This window comes from Cuculus canorus, chromosome 12, assembly GCF_017976375.1.
Source record: "Cuculus canorus isolate bCucCan1 chromosome 12, bCucCan1.pri, whole genome shotgun sequence".
Taxonomy (NCBI): domain Eukaryota; kingdom Metazoa; phylum Chordata; class Aves; order Cuculiformes; family Cuculidae; genus Cuculus; species Cuculus canorus.
Window position 1 is genome coordinate 6,571,476 of NC_071412.1, and position 19,506 is coordinate 6,590,981.

General features: G+C 37.7%; 1 protein-coding gene across 8 annotated transcripts in view; it reads left to right on the plus strand.

Annotated features, from left to right (window-relative positions):
- The window catches only part of ADAMTSL3 (ADAMTS like 3), a 187,558-nt gene that overhangs the window by 91,587 nt on the left and 76,465 nt on the right, over positions 1–19,506 (plus strand). For 7 of the 8 annotated variants that reach the window (XM_054077304.1, XM_054077305.1, XM_054077309.1 and 4 more), the window contains 2 exons: positions 3,920–4,156; positions 17,126–17,252. In XM_054077304.1, the coding sequence (XP_053933279.1) occupies positions 3,920–4,156; positions 17,126–17,252 (364 nt within the window). Of the gene's footprint in view, positions 1–1,975; positions 2,079–3,919; positions 4,157–17,125; positions 17,253–19,506 lie in introns of all 8 variants that reach the window. The other variant, XM_054077311.1, reaches the window with a different exon arrangement.

A 19,506-nucleotide genomic window follows, 5' to 3' on the forward strand; every position in this document is an offset into this window, starting at 1 on the left:
CTCTTCTATGGTAAGAAAAAACAGTGTTTTGTAACAGACTTCTCTATGTTTAATTCTATTGTAAACTTTTATTATATGCAGGTAATGCTCACACTTGTTCAACATATTCATCAGATTATTGTCTTAATACCCTCTTCTTAACCAGCTTATTTATACCCTTCAGAAAATTTTGGCTGAGCTGTGTCTACTTTTGTCCTATAATATTTTGCCTTCTGTTGCATAGTTTCTCTCTAAACTGTTCTCTTATTTATTTTATATTTATAATGCTGATGCATCCTATGGCTCTCGTGGCCAGGGTTTCTAGCTCAGGTATCTTGATTTTACTAAGAAATGGCCTGAAAATTACATTGGAAAAACACAGAATCTGAAGCTAATTTCAGAAAGAAAACAAAACAATGACTTCATCTGTTTTGGCTAGGTTTCAACAAAATGAGATTCAAAGAACAAATCTAGACAAAAGGCTATAGACTTTCTTTGGTGTCATCATTTTTACTGGGAATTTTCTTGCCTTTTGTGCTTTTTTTTTCAGCACAGTGGTTGTTGGCAGGATTCACAGGGTCTGATGCAACCTTCATATTTTGTACGTGAACATTGCCTACAAAGATACAGATTTTGCAGGTTAGCTTTGTTTTCAAAGGCTGAGTGCTCACTGCCAAAACAAAAGTGATACATTTCATAAGAAGCCAGCCTTTGAATGCAGTGGTTTTTAATCATCTGTCATAAAAAGAATGGGAAAATATATATGCATTTTTAACTTGAATAGTAGTCATGTCTGAAACATCTTTTTTAGCTCTGTCTGTCTAATAATATGCTCCTAAGTCATGTCATAAATACACTTCATTCCACTACAAGATCTGGATGCGATTATTTGGCCAACATTTTCATGTATTAGACCTCATAGATACATCTTCAGTTCTTTCTGTAATATATGAACCTGTGAACAGCCTGGCTGTGGTTCAGTGGATTGAGTGTAAGACAAAAGTTTTTGACGAAATTAGGAAAATCCTGAAATCTGAAAAATCCTGAAATTAGTAGCAAAAATATTAAAAAAAAAAAAAAACAAGAAAAAAATGTATTTTTTTCAGTATTGAGAGAGAAGAGGCAGCAATGGAAGGAATCGATGTCTGAAATAGGTTAAAACCAAAAAAGACATACAAACAGGTTGAGGACTGGGGCCCATGTATCATTGTCTGACCGTGTGGCCTTGCCCACTTCCCAAACATGCTTCATCCTTGCCTACTTCTCCCACATCTTGCTTTTCCACCTTTTCCTTTCTAATTTATAAACTCCCTCTCACTTTACTGACCCACTGTAATAGAATTAACCTGAAGTTTACAAGTCCTCTTGTTGTCTTGATTACGTTCCTTTCGACACTTAGTTGTCTTTCTGTTTATATTATCAACTCCTTTCTTTATACAATTACGTATTGTTCCCAGCAAAGCAGGGATTTGAACTTGGTTGCCTTCCAAATTCTGATATAATGCAAATGATAATAATTTCAGCCCTTTGATATCCATTTGTGATACTCTTTTTATGCTCCTGCTTTTGAACATAGTTCAGACATAAAGCAGGTGGGGCTGGCATATGAATCGAGCTGCCAGGACTGCTTTGTGTTCTTTGAAGATGCCAAAAGAGAATAGTGGGATGAGAATTCTCTTGCTCTCAAGCAGCCAGGAAGCAAGTGGAAGGAAGGAGCTGTATTGTGTTGAATCAATGAGAAACATACAGTAACCATGGATTGACATCCTGACATTGTGGTGTTTGTGTCTTGGCATCGTATCAACACTGAGTGATAATGAATTGTAACAACAGCCTGTCAAAACTCAGCCTAAGGCCAGAGCTCTGCTTATTTTAAAGATAGCTCTTTAATTCTTTGTGATGAAAATGTAGCTGTGCATGGCTGAATAACGCTACTCCGAGATACTGCTTCTAACTTTACCTGAATCTAACTTCCACTTATTATTTTTATCCTTAGCTACTCCTCTATTTGCAACGATGGTGGAAGGGAGCCATATGGTATCCATATGAACTCTGAAGTCCTCTCTGCTTTTTAGACTTGCTATTGTGGAAAATGAGAGGTGACAGATAAGTCAGAACCAAATTCTACTCTCATTTACACTAGTGCAAACTTGGTGAATTTCTCGAGAGTAACACTGCGGTAACACTGGGTGGTTTCTAACAGTATTTGCTTGATGGTTTTAGAAGCTCTTATTTGTGGGATTTTGCAGAAGTAAAACTCTCAAAGAATTACAGTAACTTTGGTTTCTGCTTGTCTTATTCCATCATTTTATAGTTTTTAAAAAAATATAACTCAAACTAGATTTATCCCAGATTAAAAAGAATACAAAATCTATTAGCATCATCCTGCGTTATTCTCACTGTAAGGTGTAGCAGAAGACAGGGCTGAAAAGCACTGCTGGGAATGTACAGAGAATTGCTTGGTGCTCAGTTGCAAAAATCCCAGATGTTGATCAGTAGAAAGAATGAGGGTTTTATGAGGTATTTTATGCAGCCTACAATGCAACATTTCTGGGTTCCTATTTCCTATGGTGAAAAAAATCTAAGGCATTGACAAATTGTCATGCTAATGCAGTGCCGGCTCATGGAGATTGATATGAGCAAAATGGTGTCAGGACAAAGTTCTTGAGGGCATCAGACTGGAACTCAAACCTTTTTCATGTATGTTTTAATCTCGAGTACTGTGGAATGCGCTTACTATTTTGTTAGCTTTTATTCAGAGAAGGTTCAGTTCACTGATAAGGTTGAAGCTGTGTTCAGGATTAGTATTCTTAACTAATACTTAGTAATAAGTTCCATGAGTTCAGCTGACACATCACAATCTTTCAGTCTTATATCCAATGAAAACAAAACTTTGTTAAAATCAGCCTCACATCTGGCTTATATGTGCAGTTGGAATTCTTGGAAGAATATCTTCTTGGTCTGGCATATGGACTGTTTGACGCTGGACATACTTTCAGATGAAGTCTTTAGTGAGAAATTGTTTGACACACTAGCTCCTTTGTCAGTACTTTACCAAAGTTATTTTCAAATAAATCACTATTCATCTCCATTCCTGTCACCATAGTTTAATATTAACATCATTGTTTGGGTGCAATCCTTTTATGTAGTAAAAGTATTTTAGAGTATATTATTTCTAACAGTTCTTATATTTGGTCTTTCAGCTGTATATGCTGAGGCTCTGTATGGGAGGCAGTACGGGACTGTCTTATTTGCACTGGAACTATATATCAATAGTTACCAATTTGAAGCATGTTTTATTTCAACAAAGTAAGCCTTACTGTTTCCATGAGGTCAAGGTGTTTTGTAATTAGACCAAAGGACTAAGCACTGAGAGTTCTGGTGTCCGCTCCTAATTCTGTTGTCCCTTTTCTGAGCAAAACTGAGCAATTAATTAGACCAATTTTTATTTCTGTATGTGTAAGTAGCAATAATACCTCTTTCATTACTCTGCCATATGAATTGATGAATGAGTGCAGAGCACTCACAAATCCTGGTGAGGAAAGCCATTGAAAAGTGAATATTAAATGTCAGGCATCTCATTATAGTCACTTAAAATATATTGACTCCTTTAGAAGCTAATTCTTACTACAGAACCAGACTTTTAAATGTACTACGTAGTGTCATAAAAAGTAGCATTTTTAATTATCCTCTCATATCAGTTATGTGGTTAGTCTTGGAACATGCATGATATTCTGATACTTGCACTGCAAGTAATAGATTAAGCATTATAAATCATTTTAATGCACACCGTAAAACTTTACAATATGGCATATTTGTCATAGCAGATCAGTTCTTTAACCAAGCCTCCCTGAATATATTCTGTGTAATTAATCAAATAACTTTATTGCAAATACAAAGTGTTTTCTTTAAAAAAATATTTCCTTTGGTGTGTTTTTAGGACTGCCCTTCAAATGTTGGTGACTTCAGAGCACAACAGTGTTCAGCCTACAATGACGTCAAATACCAGGGACAGTTTTATGAGTGGATCCCTGTGTATAATGATCCTACTGCACCCTGTGCCCTGAAATGTCAAGCTCTGGGAAAGAACTTGATTGTGGAGCTTGCGCCAAAAGTACTAGATGGTACTCGTTGCAATATTGAGTCCTTGGATATGTGCATCAGTGGAATATGCCAGGTAGGTTCAAATTGTGACCTCGTGACCTCTGTTGGGAGAAAGTTTGCACGTTAAGTGAACGCTTTGTGGTTATTTTTCATCTTCCTGTATAAGTTTACCTTACACGTGTCTCCAAAAACTGCCAATAGATTGTAGGTAAATTACCTTTCTCTTGGACACAGAAGTTCCTGACTGCCTTAGCCATTGATATTTTTGTATATAAATAAAAAAATTAATAACATTCACTCAGTCTTCTATTTATATACATAAAAATTAATTAAACTAGTTATACTATTTATAAAAGTGATGAAATTACATCACATTCCATTTCACTCCTTATCCGAGTCTTACATCTCATGAACTCTGATAAGGAGAAAATCTGATATTCATCAGATTCAGCCCAGAAGGGCCTGTGTGAGTGTGTATATCTCTCTTGTTGTATGAGTGAATGAGAATATTTTGTGGTTGAATGAATTGAGTGTTAATATCTTTTTTCCTAGGAATCTGTCTTTCTAGGTACGTTTATCATTATTTATTATTTATTAGAGTTACGGTATTGAGTTTACGCAGTTGGAGTAAAACTGGAGAGTTAGAATATTTGAGGCTTGCCAGTTTTGCCCATGTCTAATTAGCAAAGAAATATTGCAATCATAAGTTTTATGAACAGAATAATTTTATGTAGAATGGACATGTTATTGCAATTAATTTTCTTTCTCTGCAAGTGGTTGTTGCTGTGTTAAATGCCTAAAACGTGCGCGACTCAAAAATGCAGGATATGGCCCAGTGAGCAAAATAGCTCAGTTATAGGGGAAATTTTGACACAGTTGGCAGAAGACTGGTGCACGGATTACGGCAATTTTAATATATGATCCGGACTTTGCTGTGGGTTTTATGTGACTTCTATGTATACTGCAGTTCCAATACCAGTCATGCCAACACACAATGCATCTGTTGCCTCTGAAACAGAAGAGGAATTCCTTACAGTTTTTCTCTTCAAGAGGCCACATTTGTCAATAGTGCTTCACCGTGGCATCCAACCCTGCACATTTAAAATAGGATATACCTCTATAAACTCTGGGAGCTCTTGCCAAATAATACTTTTCCTTCACAGCGTTCTTAGCGATCTCTCCTCTTCTAATATAAGCTTTCTCCCTGGAGGATGTAAGAGCCTTTTGTAGGTCGTATGTCTACAGCAGCCTTTGCTCTTTGCGTTCATTGCAGCACAGAATTGTCACATTGAATGAAATGGAGCTCTGGGCTTCTCAAAGGCTTGTGAGACTCTTGCTTAGAGTGCATATATAGCATTAAATTCACTTTGTCTATAGTGGATCCAATTTTGTGAAGAACAGCTGAAAGACTTATTTAAGAAGGCAGCTTTCAATGTTTCTTGTTAGTGTTTTGCAGTATTCACATATATATATTGCATCACATGCTTGAAAATGTAAATAATCCATTTTTGAAGTAAACCAGGTACTGCTGCAAGAAATTAATGATTCCAGAAGCAGGCACTGAAGCTATTTTACACTGACAATCAATTGCTTCTCTCCAACTCTTCCACTTTTTCTCTTTTCCATTATTCCTCCTAATTGCACAAAAATACTTTTCTGTGTGAGACCACATGTTTTGGGGGAAAAAAAACAGCCCCATGTTTTGAATGTGTCCTGTGCTGTGACTCAGGCAATTTAATTAATTTATAACTTAACCTTTTAAGCTCTTAGGTGCCTTCACTTTATTTTCTTTGCAGAAATTGCTGAGGTATTTTTGCACAAATGGAAAATTTCTCTGTTTTAATGTCTATATTTGATAATTTAGTGTTGGGTAAGTATCTTGAGATAAAAATAAGCCTCTGGTCATAGGAATTACCTTTTTATCTTTGTGGACTGTTCTGGGGGTGCAGTAGAAAGGTTGGTTACTTGTGAAAGGGACTGTAGGAGGTGGGGAACTTCTTCAGAAACTGACACTCAGCTTTGTTGCTGCTTCTGTTCAAGTGGGAAAAGAAAACAAATTGACATCTAATCTTTCCTGGAAAAATATGGTTATTTAGTCAACTGCTGTTAAGAGGGAGACAGCAAAATTGTGATTCTCTACAATTGTTGCTATAAGATCAGTCTGTTGGGTTCTGACATCTACTTGGCACAGCCTGCGAATAACTTGGCCAGTGTTTTTACAGTTAACTCATCTAAATAAACATGTCATAGGGCTGATGTGGATATCTTCACTTTTATGCCTGTGAGCACCAAAGAGCTGGTGTAAGGAGACTGGCTTGCTGCAGTCCAACTGGTGCTGGTTTTGCTCATTTATGGTCTCGGTGTTGGCAGGTTTTATAAGATCTCAGCTTCCCCTCCCCTCAACATGATTTCACTTCCATCTTTTTTCCTCATTCTTGGTAAGGTAGGGCTGCATCACTAATTCTCCCTCTTGGATTCGTGTTCAGACTCTCTCCTTAGCAGGATATGAATTTACAAGGAGAGGGAGTTCCTCTTGTCCAGCTTCAGTTCTGATGCTTTGCACTTCCCTTAACTCGCTGAATCAAACTCAATAATGCTCTGTCAAAGAAAATCATGAGATGGCAAAACTGCTCTCTAGATTTGAGAGGAAACTATCTGAGGCTTCAGGGGAAATCAAATCTAAAGGCGATGTAGCAGGGAAAAGTATATTAGGAAAGTTAATAAGATATTTTGGTGTCGCTTGGGGCTTAACTCAGCCAAACCATTTAATCATGTTTTAGTCTGCTACTGCTGTGCTTCTGTTACCAAAGCAAATATCTGGGGATGTTGTGTTAAATGGGGACAGGTCAAAACTTCACTGCTGGGAGGATTTTCACGTTTAACTTCTGATATTTTTTCTAGTCTCTGCAAAACTCCCAACATGTATTTTTTTTCATATAATATATTCCTGCTGTGCCCATCTGGATGTGGGTGGAGACATTTAAAAACATCTGCCTGTCAGACGTGTAGGCAACATGTACCCAGTTCTCTGCCTGCGTTGGGGCCCTGCCTCTCCTTGGGGTTTTCTTTTTAATTCACGGAGACCTGCTTTTTTCTACCCGAATGCAGAATAGGGAGTTACTTGTGTCAGTACCTGGAATGGTTACAGTGATAATTTTCCTAAAATAATGTGTTTGGACAATAAATAACAGGCATCACACAAAGAATCTGGACACCTAAGGAGCAGTCTGAGTAGTTCCGTCCTAGGCTGTCACAATTAGGTCAAAGATGATGTAAATCCTGTGGTAAACTTTCCATTTAGTATCAGCAAGTTGTTTGTGTTCCAAAAAAAGGCAGACACTACTCTATGCTTTGTAGCATATGGCATAAATTTAGCTGACACCCATCCCATATGTCAAATGGAGTGCCATCAACTTCTCCGATGTTATTTCTTTTCTGTCATGTGTTATGATATGCCAAGTAGGTATCTCTCACTCACAATTAAAGCACTCTTATATTTGATGTAAATATCTGTCAGTTTTCATTGAAAGCAGTTTCTGTAAGCTTTTGGAAGACTTGCATTTTTTAAGAGCTTTACTTGTGCATAAAACATAAAATCGTAACAGACTGCTAATTTATTCTGAATCTTGACTTTTTATTCTGAGAGTTACTTTCTTAAAGTGATAATTTAAGGCATTTTGTGTACTTTCCATTGGAATGCTGTAGATATAGCTTTTTGACTGTAAATGACTTAAAGGTCTGCCCAAGCCGCATTGGAGATTTGGTGTTCACATACTTAGATAGGACTGTTTCCTTCCCATCCAGTGTTACTGCAGACATGAAGCTGATTTTCTCACAGGTGTTAAAGTAGTTAATTCTTGAATAGCAGTTTAAAAATCACTTTTTTAGTCTTTAAGCCTCATGTAATTTATTCATGGGAAGAATTGATTTTGAGGTAGTTCTGTGTTCAGTGTGTCTTTATACTGAACATTGCATTCTTTCCTGGGTACCTTGTATTAGTGAACACATGGAGTAAAGTACATTTTGGAGCATGGAGGAATCTCTGTGTAGATGTGTAGAGACCTGTACTCTACCTACAGGTTACTGCAGGTGCCAGAGCTGGCAGGCTGGACCTCATCCAGACAGACTGTGGGAGTTATTTATTTAGATCCAACAAAACCTTCTGGTTTTCAAAGCTTTGTATCAAAATCTTTGTATGACCATGCATGTGACGTGTCATAAAACTGTGGAGGGTAATGAGCTTCAGCTGCGGTTCGGCTGGGGAATGTTGGTGGCTCTCCAGAAGTTCCACTGAAGGATGGGACTGCAATGAACACTAGTTAACCACATCCTACATAACCTGCCAGCATCACCCTCCATAGCTTCAGTGGGCTGGTGTCCTCACCCAACCAAGGCTCTCGCACTGCCCAGGTCAGCAGATCACGTAGCCACCCTCCAGGGGCGGTACTTACACAACTTTCAATGTCACAGTCCACTTTAGTATAGAAGTTCCCTTGCAGTGATGTTGTTGGCAACTCATAGCAACGCAGAGGTTTGCTTTTACTGCAGGTAATAATACGATACTCTCATACACTGAAATGGTCTTTTGAATCGCTTGTTTTTATTTTGCCCACTGCTGCTAGAGATTAATATTGCTTTTCAGATCTCATCTTATTCACCCTCCTAATGTTTCTCATGGAGAAATACTCCCTGTAGGGATATCTTACTGTCTGAGTTCATCCTTTCTTGTCAGATAAGTAGTGGTTTTTTTCTGATCTCCAGTTTCTTATCTATATTTCTTTTTTTCCGAAGTGATTCGTTCTGCCAAACTTTGTTTAGCTTTATTGAGCTTTTTACAAATGCAGTTTTACTTCCCAGCCTAACAAGGTCCTAAAGCATGTGAGCAGTGACAGCAAAGAAACTCACAATTTGGGTGTGGTCTTGAAATAGAGCCTTTGTAACCTTCAAGTACCCCAGTGCTAAAGTCACCTTTATATAGCAAGGCAGACTTGGCTGGACTCAGCCTAAAAAGCAGCAAAGTAATATGATTCCATGTATGGATGTCTTATTCAAAAGCATTCTCAAAGACAAGAAGCCCAAGGAGAGTTTGTGTCTTATCCTCTGAGGGTGTGTACGTGTACTTTCTGAAACCATGTTGTGGGAAAGGGTACTCGCTCCCCTACTGGGTGGTCCTATAATCTCCTAGCTGCTCTAGCATGTGACAGATCCTGTAGTAAGAGTTAAATGTTTTGGAAACACTGTTTTATTTGATGGAAGTAGACTTACAGAATTGCGGAACACTTTAGCCTCTTGCCTTCAGATATCATGAATCAGAATAAATTCAGAATAAATGCTTCAGAATAAATTACTTCAGATATAATGTGTTTGCAGAATTATGTGAAAAGTTTTTTAGGAGCCCTTTAGTATGCAATGAACTTTATGCACTGTATTTTTTATCTTCTGGGGTTTTTATTGTTTTACATTCTTTTCCTCTGTGTGGACGACTGGGGAATTTGAACATCGTGGAGTGTTGCCTCATGCCCATCATTCTGACTTGTTTTCTGCCTCTGTTCTGAGGTTTGAATTTTGACATACTTTGCCTTTACTCCCAATTTCTCATCTATGAACAACTGAAAATCCTTACACAGAAGAAATCTTACTTTTATCACCACTAATACCCATTCAGTTTGGTGGCTGGGATTGCAGCTTCACTTGCTGTGAAGTGATGGGCTGGGACATTGACTGTTGCTCAGAGTACATGCTCAGGGTCCTTCAAAGGACTATATTCTGTTTCTTAACACAGGCTGAAGCCCGTGTTAGCTTGTTTGGACTGCCACCGACCTTCACTGGCCTGACTGCAGAGATGTGAGAACCTGTGCCCCAATCAAGCCTTTGTTAGGCTGAGTTTAGGCATAACTGAAGAATTATGAGACAGGATCATACGAGGGCAAAATCGTGTCTCAGACCAAGTCAAATCTTCAGTGAGGATAAATCATAGTATGGAAGTGCTGCTTGAAAGCTAATAATCCACACTACTTTTAAAAGTATATATATATTTTTTTTGTTTATAAAGGGATGGAAGTGACTTTCTTAATTGGAGGGATGTTCTGGTATCTCTTCTTCTGCCTGTCAGAATGAATTACTTTTCGATGATGAGCCTGGGAAAGAGACAGTGGGACTTTTTCCTTTGTATTCTCTCCAGGGACATATCTTATCTGTGTAGAAATTAAGTGCAAGCTGAAATTATCACAAAGCAAAGGATGTGAGCAGAGATTGCAAAGTAAATGAATAGATGGGCTTTGAATGACAGCAGGGGTTTACAGCAGGGCAGAGATACATGGAAAATATTGACTAAGACTAAGATGGGTTTTCACATGGCAGGTTTTATATTCATGTTTTTATTACCATAAATTTCCATAGCTGTATTTAAAATTAATTCTTTGTTGTATGGATGCAGACACTCCTGACATCTGTCTGTGCTGTGATTCTGTGCTAAAACAAGTAGAGCAGGATAAAAAGCAGCAAATAGCTGACATTGATGCAATAAGATCTGTGTACTGTGATAGCACATGCGACTCTGCAGTAAAATACACCCTTAATTTCTCTGAGGTTTGGATTTTGTGGTGTGTCTGTGTCTGCAGAAATAGAAATCCTTCTCCTTTTAGCAAGACTGATTATTTTAATTTTCCCTATTGAGAGTGATTCTAATAAACTGTAATAGAGATTTATCTTTTTAGGCATGTAAGGATTATTTTCCATTATTTTATTCTTTTACTACCAAGTGTTGAAATAAGAAGTGTCCTTTTTTAGGCAAAACACAAGCCTTAGAGAAGATATTTTTGCCAGGAATATTTCTGAGGTTATCTTGTTTTGTGCAGCACCGATAACCTTTAGAAGTATGTAGCTGGTTTTATTCCATTTTTATCTTAGTTCATATCTCTTGTAAGGCTGAAATAACTAGTTTGGTTAAAACAACTCAAGTGGTTTCATGCCGAGGCAATCACATAAGTGGATCTGTTTGGTGTAATCATCTACTTTCATTCTGTATTTTTCACATCTTGACAAATTTCATAAGCAGTGAGAACCCAACTACACCTTGGCCACATAGTCTTTGTCAGCCCTCAGTAGATCCATGGTCCAACCACCGCAAGATTCTCTTACTGAGATATTGCTATAACAGACCTGTTGGTAGTCAATTTTAAAACAAAAACTACTATGCAACATGTACTGAGATAATTACGGACTGGTCGGCCCTTAAGGAAAAGGATCTTCTGTATCACGTTCTTATGAAGAAGTATAATTATTCTCTCTGTTTGTGCATTCTGCAGTGTAGTTCCTTGCTCAGTAGAAACGTAGTGTTTTACATTTTAAGCACGTCGGGCGTTCCACCTTGAATTATTTACTGGGTTTTCTGCTTTGTCTGAATTGCACTAAATGCCATCTGTATGTTTGTGTTAAAATCCCACTAGCAGTCTATATCATAATCTCACATGATTGTGCATCCTTCGAAGTAGCCAGGCCAGTGAAAGCACACGAGCGTGAACATACTCAGAGCAACCTTCTGATTTCCCCAAATACTTGTGGGCTTTGCCAAGCAACTGTAGAAGAATGGTAATTATATCATATTGAGATGTTGTTGAATTGATTTTCTCTTCGTTTTATTAAAGCAAATCTCATTAATAAAGGGCATTGCTCCCTACCGCTGAGCTGCCAGTCCCTCGAGTAAACATAGAACACTGAAAAACATAACTTATCATATTAATGGAGTAATTGATAAATGAGAAACTATATCAATCAAAAATTTATTAGTCAAGGTAAAAAAGATCCAGTGTTCAACATAAGCATTGCTGAATATTTCAATAGTCTGTCTGCTAAATAGCTTAGTCTAAGACGCAGTAGGTAGAGGAAGAATGGCACTAGTGCAGCTTCAGTCTGAACATTTCATAGAATTTATGTATCTGTCACAAATAAAACCAGTAGTGATTTACTCGTTTGTAGCCACTTCTATTAGAACTCAGTGTATTTGTTTTTTCTGGCTGTACCTGGGCCTCTGGCTCCACAGGACCAGAGAAGGGAGTGAGACCCTTTCTACAGAGAAATACCGTATATAACTGTATTACTGTTTATAATTTCATGCTTTTTATAGTAATAATGATACTTAACATTTGAATGGTGCTTCTTATGCGCAGATGTCTGCTTTTACTCAGTTTTCACTTATGTATTCTTCTTTTGTAGAGCACAGGTCTATCTTCAGGTTCTTTATTTGAAGTATATCATTGTGCGCCATTAGCATCCCAGAAACATTTGTTGTAATTGACATATAACATTTTTATAATTGACATCTCTGTGGAATGTGTTCTACAAAAAATGGTGTTATGTGTATTTTGAAAGAGACTGCAGCTGGAGGTGAGCGGCCAGTGGAGGGAATAAAAATGTTAAGGAGGTCTAAAGCAATGGTTTAACAATCCCGATCCTGCATTGGGCTCTGCATTAGTAATTCTAGTCCTTGTTTGTATTTCTGTTTATTAAGAGAAGACTCTGAAGGGAGCTTGGCATTTGATGGGTTTTTCACTGCAGTGCTTCTTTTGCCATAGTGGAATCTCGGGGACCTTGTAGTCCCATCCATTTTCTCATCATAGTTAATTATAACTATCTCCTTAAGAAAGGAAGATATGTGAATTTAACAAATTAGATTTTGACTTCCACAAATTGGAGTTAACATGATATGTTAATTTATTTAAGTCTAATTCCTCTGCTGAAACGCTACTAAGTGAATAAGAGGTAAAGATACAGCTGTGGGAGCTTCTCAGTCATTTTTGGATTTGTACTTGCAAAAATATTTATAAGCTTCCATAGCCCCCTCTAACTTATCAGTACCAATTTCATTTTTCTCTTTCATCTGTATTACTGTATTTTATACCCTGACCTTTTGCTCTTCCTTTGCCTTTCCGAACTTACATGAACTATTCTAAGCATGCTAGAAAATATTTAACACCCGTCAGTACTGTCTTTCACAATAGCACTGACACACTAACACATAGTTTGGAAGTTCGTTGAAGCAGATGAGCATTTCAGTTCACTGCTTAATCAAATGCTTTCTATCCTAGCTGCTTGTGGCAAAACAGTATTATTCCTTTTTATATTTGTATTTTTTCTTTGGAAGAACACAGCCAAATAACATGTTCAGGTTGTGTCCTAACATGGTCATGGATTACACACCTGTTTCTGCAAATAATCCTGCCATATCCAAATTCATGGATACCTCATCATGACCAATTTATTAAATATACAAAACATTCATTTCCTCAATAATCTTTTTATATTAAATTTCCATTGTGTTGTTTGTTTTGTTACATATTGTTCAGTATTGTCCCTGTTGTCTGAGGAGCTTAAAACATAGTCATTACAGTACTCGTATCATTTTTTTGAATGATGGTATTTATGGTTGCAGATTTATTAGCTTTAGAGTCCCAGTCCTTCCATTATACCGTTTGTATTATCACTTTTTTCGTTCATGTTAAAATCACCTAATATATATATTTCTATGTCCTAAAAACTTGCAGATGTTTTCCCAGCCTGCTTGTAAGATTTATTGCTGATCCCTTTTCTCTGTAAACAACAAGCAGTGTGGGGTAAATTAACCTCAACAAATGTTTTAATCGTGAAAATCGTCAGACCTCTTTGCCTTGCCGAGATGCTGTGTGAGCTGAGGAAGGCTGTTCCTATATATATTTCGCTTGTCCTTGTTGCACCTTTGCTTGCAAATACCTGAGTACCATCTTCAAAAAGTTTTGTCAAATGCTTTGGTTTTCTATTCGCTATTGGCTAAAGTATGGATACCTTAAATTCATAATGCTTGGTGTCAAATACCGTATGTGTTCGAGGCCTGATTTCCGAAGCTATACCTTGCAGCTTCTTGTTATTTTAGTGAGATCCATCCCTGTCCAGCCTGTCTGAGAAATACTGCTTCTTATGAAGGTTTTAAAAGTGGATAAAACAGGCTAAACCTAGACACTGAGGTTGGAAACATCCCCGGCGTAGAGTTGATTATCCCAACCTGATGTTCGCTCATTAAGGTCCCAGGGTATCAACACTTGCTGAGTTCGCTCTACGTGTGAGGTGTGTCACGTTAAAATCTGCAGAACTTTTGGGTTTTTCATGTTAAGCAAAATCTGAAATGCTGCGCTCATTTCAAGCCTAACTTGTGCTGCTAATTTATCTTCTAATTTGTGTTCCAGGATATCGTTAGTTGACACTTATGTTCCTAACAGTTGATATCAACATAATCTTGGGAGGAAGTCCGCAGAAGGTGGATGCATTTAACTGAACATACCACCTCTGCTGTCAGAGGAGCCGTAAAGCTTTTCCTGCATCCAAGTCCCTTGCAGCTAGCACTCCTGTTTTTTTCCTATGGCATTTGTCTATTAATAAAAAATAAGCAATAATACTATATGAAACAGCCCTCTGTTCTGCAGATTATCTTTTTTCTTACCCTCTGTGTTGGACACAGTTGTGCTTTGTGCTTGCACAGTTGAATAATTTTTATCATACGCAATGAAGGTTTGTTTTCATAGTGACTGTGTAATAGCTCAGTATTTATGTTTATTATTATCAAGTTGAGCTTTAATGGGCTGATCTTGCAAATTCTCTGCTCACCCTCCTCCCACCAAAGGCTTGCAGGATCTGTAGCATACAAATACACGACAGCTTAAACTAGTAAAAATAGAAATTTCTCACACAGACCATTACAGCGTGCAGCTTAACTTTTCATTTGAGAATTAATTCACGAGTGAGTCAACATTCTTAGTATTTGGAAAATGAAATTACATTATGAAATGGAAATGTGTTTGTGAGATCTGGGGAAGGATTACTCTTCCAACAATTTACCTCCATGTGTGAGTATTATCTGTGTGTGAAGAAGTGCAGGAGAAGCAGCAGGGAGCAGAAAACACTTCAGAAGTCTCCCCAGGAGGAATATAGAGTCTCTCAACTACTGCCCAGTCCCTTTCATTGCACCACCTGAACGCTCCAGAACTCTTAGTAGCTTTACTCTTGCACCATCCCTGTGAGGTGCAGAAATGCGGTTATACCCCTTTCACAGGTTGTAATGAAAAAGTAAAGGAAGTTTTCAAAGGTCGAAAAGAAGGTATGTTGTGGAGCTGGAAATTGTGGTGTTTTCATTAATTTCTCTATGCCAGTTGGTGACAGAATGGGAAGATAAGCTTAGAGGTACTTGTTTGGTATTTTTTGTTATTTTCTAGCTGGGTAAGTGATGAATCCAGGGCTAAAGTGAAAAAATACCTTCAAGAAAAAATATTTTAATCATTAATACAATCCTAAATTATAATACTGGAATTTCATATATGTGCATAGCTTCTGTGTAGAAAGTAAGCAGCTGTTCTGAGGTGGTTTGATTTGCTACACAAGTGTGTTAGGTCATTTGATATTCACAGCTATGTTTTTGTTATCACTTAACATTAAATAATTTCATTTAAGTTTCTTATTTCTCTTTAATGATGGTGTCCTTCAGTTGCAGGATTAAAAAACTTCCTGTTGCAAATGTTTCCTTCAGTAAATCTGAACCTTTTAGTATGGAAATGCCATTCGGTGCCTAAAGTCGCTCACCTGAAGCACCATAATGCCCTTCTGATAGTGCCGGATGTAAGGAATTGGGGAAAATAAAAGGAAGAGGCAGGAGCAGAAGTTGGTTTTCCTTTGCTGCCTTTTCTATAGATGCATGAAACTTAGAGGCTACATTTCTCCGTGTTTGGCAGCGGATATGCATGATTTGTGTGCGGTGTGTGTGTTAACTCAGAGACTGGAAGACCCAACCTTGCCTCTTGCGTGCGGACTCGATCCTCACCTCTCCGAGGGGGTCGCGTGTCAGTTTTGGCACAGCACAGACACAGTGGATCTTGGCAGCAAAGACTGCCCCTTCCAAACATTTTTATATAGGAAGACAAGTGTGCTGGCCAACTTCAGAATTCTAGCGTTGCTTTTAACTGTGAGTTTTCAGGGGACTTTCTGTTTGTCAGTTTGGAGTTTGGTTAGATTGATCTGTCTACCAGGAGTTAGCTGCACTTCTCAGGGATGTGTGGATATAAGAGCTGTATAAAGTGATTTGAGAAAACTTGAAGCTACAGATTAGCTTTTTGATCAGCATTTGGTACTTCCTGAAAATTTCTTTTACAAAATGGTGAAGGATAAGATAGATGAGACCAAGTATTTATCACCATTTCAGCAGGAAGGTGTTTTAAGTCATCGTTGTCTATTCTTTGCTTCCCGTTCCCACTTCTGTTCTTCTTGCAGGGTGACTGATAGGGAAAAAAGTGAATACTGGGAAAAATATTTTCATTATAGTTTGGAGAGTTCTCAGTTGACAGTTTTAAAAATAATTTGCTCTTGGAGTTTTTGGCAGTGTTTGGGTGTTTTTATTATAATTGTTGGAAGGTTTTATAGATGGGGTCTCATATTCAGAAACAACAACAAAATCAAAACGTGAGGACTGAATCATCTGGATTTTTTAAGAACCGGTTAGCAAACATATATGTGATTGAGGTTGATGTGAATGGCAAATAGGAGATCTACACGAATGCCAGTTAAATTTTGGATGGCCAAGGCACTAGATTATGAGCACTGCCCACAGATGTTTTTCTGTGAAGCTGAAGACTGAGTGCCCTTTAAATAGTTAACTTGGGTTGTTTCATTACACTAATCCTTTCTCAGACAGAATTAAACAGGTGATGAAAAACAAATTGTAAATAACATAGTTGTGCCTTGTGTTGGAAATAATAATGCTCAATGGTATTCATTCACATTAGCAGGAAGAAACTGATTCATGTATTTCCTGTTTGAAGAGCTTAATGTATCCGTTGTTGTGGTTCATCATTAAAATCATGGAAATGACAGCACACTTTTAAAATCCTAAATAGCAAGATATGCTTTGATAGAATGAGGCCAGCTCATAAAATCAAAAGGATAACACAATAAATAAAATTCCAGAAACCTGAGCATGTCTACTACAGCTTTGCCCTCCTTCTGACTGTGGTGTTGATGTTGGCAGGCGGTAGGCTGTGATCGACAACTTGGGAGCAATGCCAAGGAAGACAACTGTGGAATCTGTGCAGGAGATGGCTCAACATGCAGACTTGTGAGGGGACAAGCTAAGGCACATGTCTCACCAGAAAAAAGTAGGTTGCAAATTGATCTTATGATAATTTATTCTTGACCGTGTTTTCTGCTTGTATATTAACATGCACACTGCAGAGTATTGACCTTTTAACTATATACTTGTTTGCAGTTTTCCAAAGCTTCTTATTCTGAAGTCTGTGCTAGATTAGGCTATTGAAATTCCATGAGGGATACCACACAGTAGGGTATAGCTAGGAAAGAATGTGAGATATGCATTTTTTTAATAGAGCTACTCAATTAATTCTGTCAGGAATAACCATCAAGATGCACATCTTATTTTAAAGAGTATCCTTATGTTGCAATATATGCGATGCTGCAGCAATGTTTTTAAATCATGGAAACATCTTATAGATGGTTTTATGGAAATTGTGGCATGTGATTGAAAGTGCCTGGTTTTCAACTTAACTGTACTTTTTTTTTTTTTTTAGTTTTTTAAAGTGTCTAAAGATAGTTGAAAAAGCACAAGGTGAAAGAGAATAATCATTTCTTCTCTTTTTATGTGTGCGTTTGGCTCAAATTCTGTCATTCTTCCTCAAAATAATTGGCATCTTGCTGTGAGTAACTCTGTAGATCTCAGTAGTACTGAAAATAAAGGGGGGTGTCAGAATTAGACCCTTCACTGGCTTCTTAAAAGTCTGACTATGTTGACATCTTGGCAAAGTTTGTCACATAGAGGTTTTCCACTGACACTTGTGCTTTCCACCCTCACAGATGATGCTCCCTGTAATCTCACAATGTGTCTCATGTTTATCACGTGAGATGGTTGCCTCATATCTATTTTTTTTTCTATTTCTGGGCTCGCAATGTGCATTTGTCACATGGAGAATGAAGCGTTTGTGGTTTGTTACCTTCCTGAAGAGCCACAATATGCATGATGATCTAGTGCTCTTAGTGTGAAGTCAATACTTCAAGATCAAATGCAAGCAGATTTTTTTTCTTTTGCAATGGATGAAGAACCTGCCTTGGACAGCTGCGTGTATTTTAGTGCTGTTATAGTTCAGCCTGCAAAGATTTCACTGTGCCCTGATTTTGAAAGAGCTGTTGTATGTTGAAGCATGCCTAATTCTTAATGCAGTACATGTAAATATTTCCATGGGTTTTTTTTAATGCCACTTCTTGCAGTATGTTTCAATGTGGACATAACTTGAAGAGCAATGTAATTATCTTAATGCTTGTTACCTTGCAGTGTGGTTACTTATATTAACATAGAAGATTTCGTGTTAGGCTCCCTACGCTGTGCAGGTATATGGTTTTTGTAATTCAGTACGTACGTATAACAAAAGTAATCTCAATTAAAAAGTGAATATTCTTTTGTGGCAACTTCTTTTAAAGTTGTAGAATAATTTTGCACAAGTCAAAGAGCCTTTTATTTAACCTACTGGATGGACTATCAGTGTCAGCCTTGGCCTTGCATTTCCTACAGGCCTTTTTTTGTGGATGGGAGAATGTCGTTCAGTAACTTAGGAAGTTTTTCATCCTGAAACACTGAGTAAATGTCTTGAATGTTTATAATTAGCTGAAAAGGAGTTTTCATGAAGGGCTACTTTTTATTTACACAGAGCTTCTGGTCAGCACAGAGAAAGCACCTGTGAAATAGTAAAGACTGGACAATATTTTATGTTATTACCAAGTTCTATTTGTTTTGCTTGTCTCTGTATAGCTGGCTTATAGCTATATAGGGATATATACACACAAGTAGCTCTTTCCCTTTCTGCTGTGGATGTCAGTTGGAATAGTATGGGATTGCATTATCTATCACAGTTTTACAGCAACAGAGATACTGCTGGAGAAGGATAATTCCTGGGGACATCTTACCTCGTTCTAGGGTGACCCAAAATAAACTCGTTGGGTTGGCAAATATGGTTGGAATCGTTCATGATAAGGGAAATAAGATTCGCATTTAATTGCTGCTTAGTATGTAAGTGCAGTGAAAACAGAGTGGTGAAAAGGATCTGGTTTTGCAACTGTCGTTTTGTGACAGAAAATATTATTTTTCTTTGTGGTGTTCTGGCACAGGTAAGAGCTGACTGCAGCTGGCATCACTTGGTGGAAGGTCTCCCATTTCCTTGACTAGGTTCTGAAAAATTGCAGTGCTTCATTGTTTCCTCTGCCATAATTCAGTGACTCTCCAAAACTTCTTTCAAATTAAAGATGAAGGGAGACTGTTTGGAGAAAAGATGTCAGTTATGTCTAGTTTTGGTTTTGCCTTGCACTGCAGTAAGCAGTATGAATGAATTGCCATTCACATAAGCA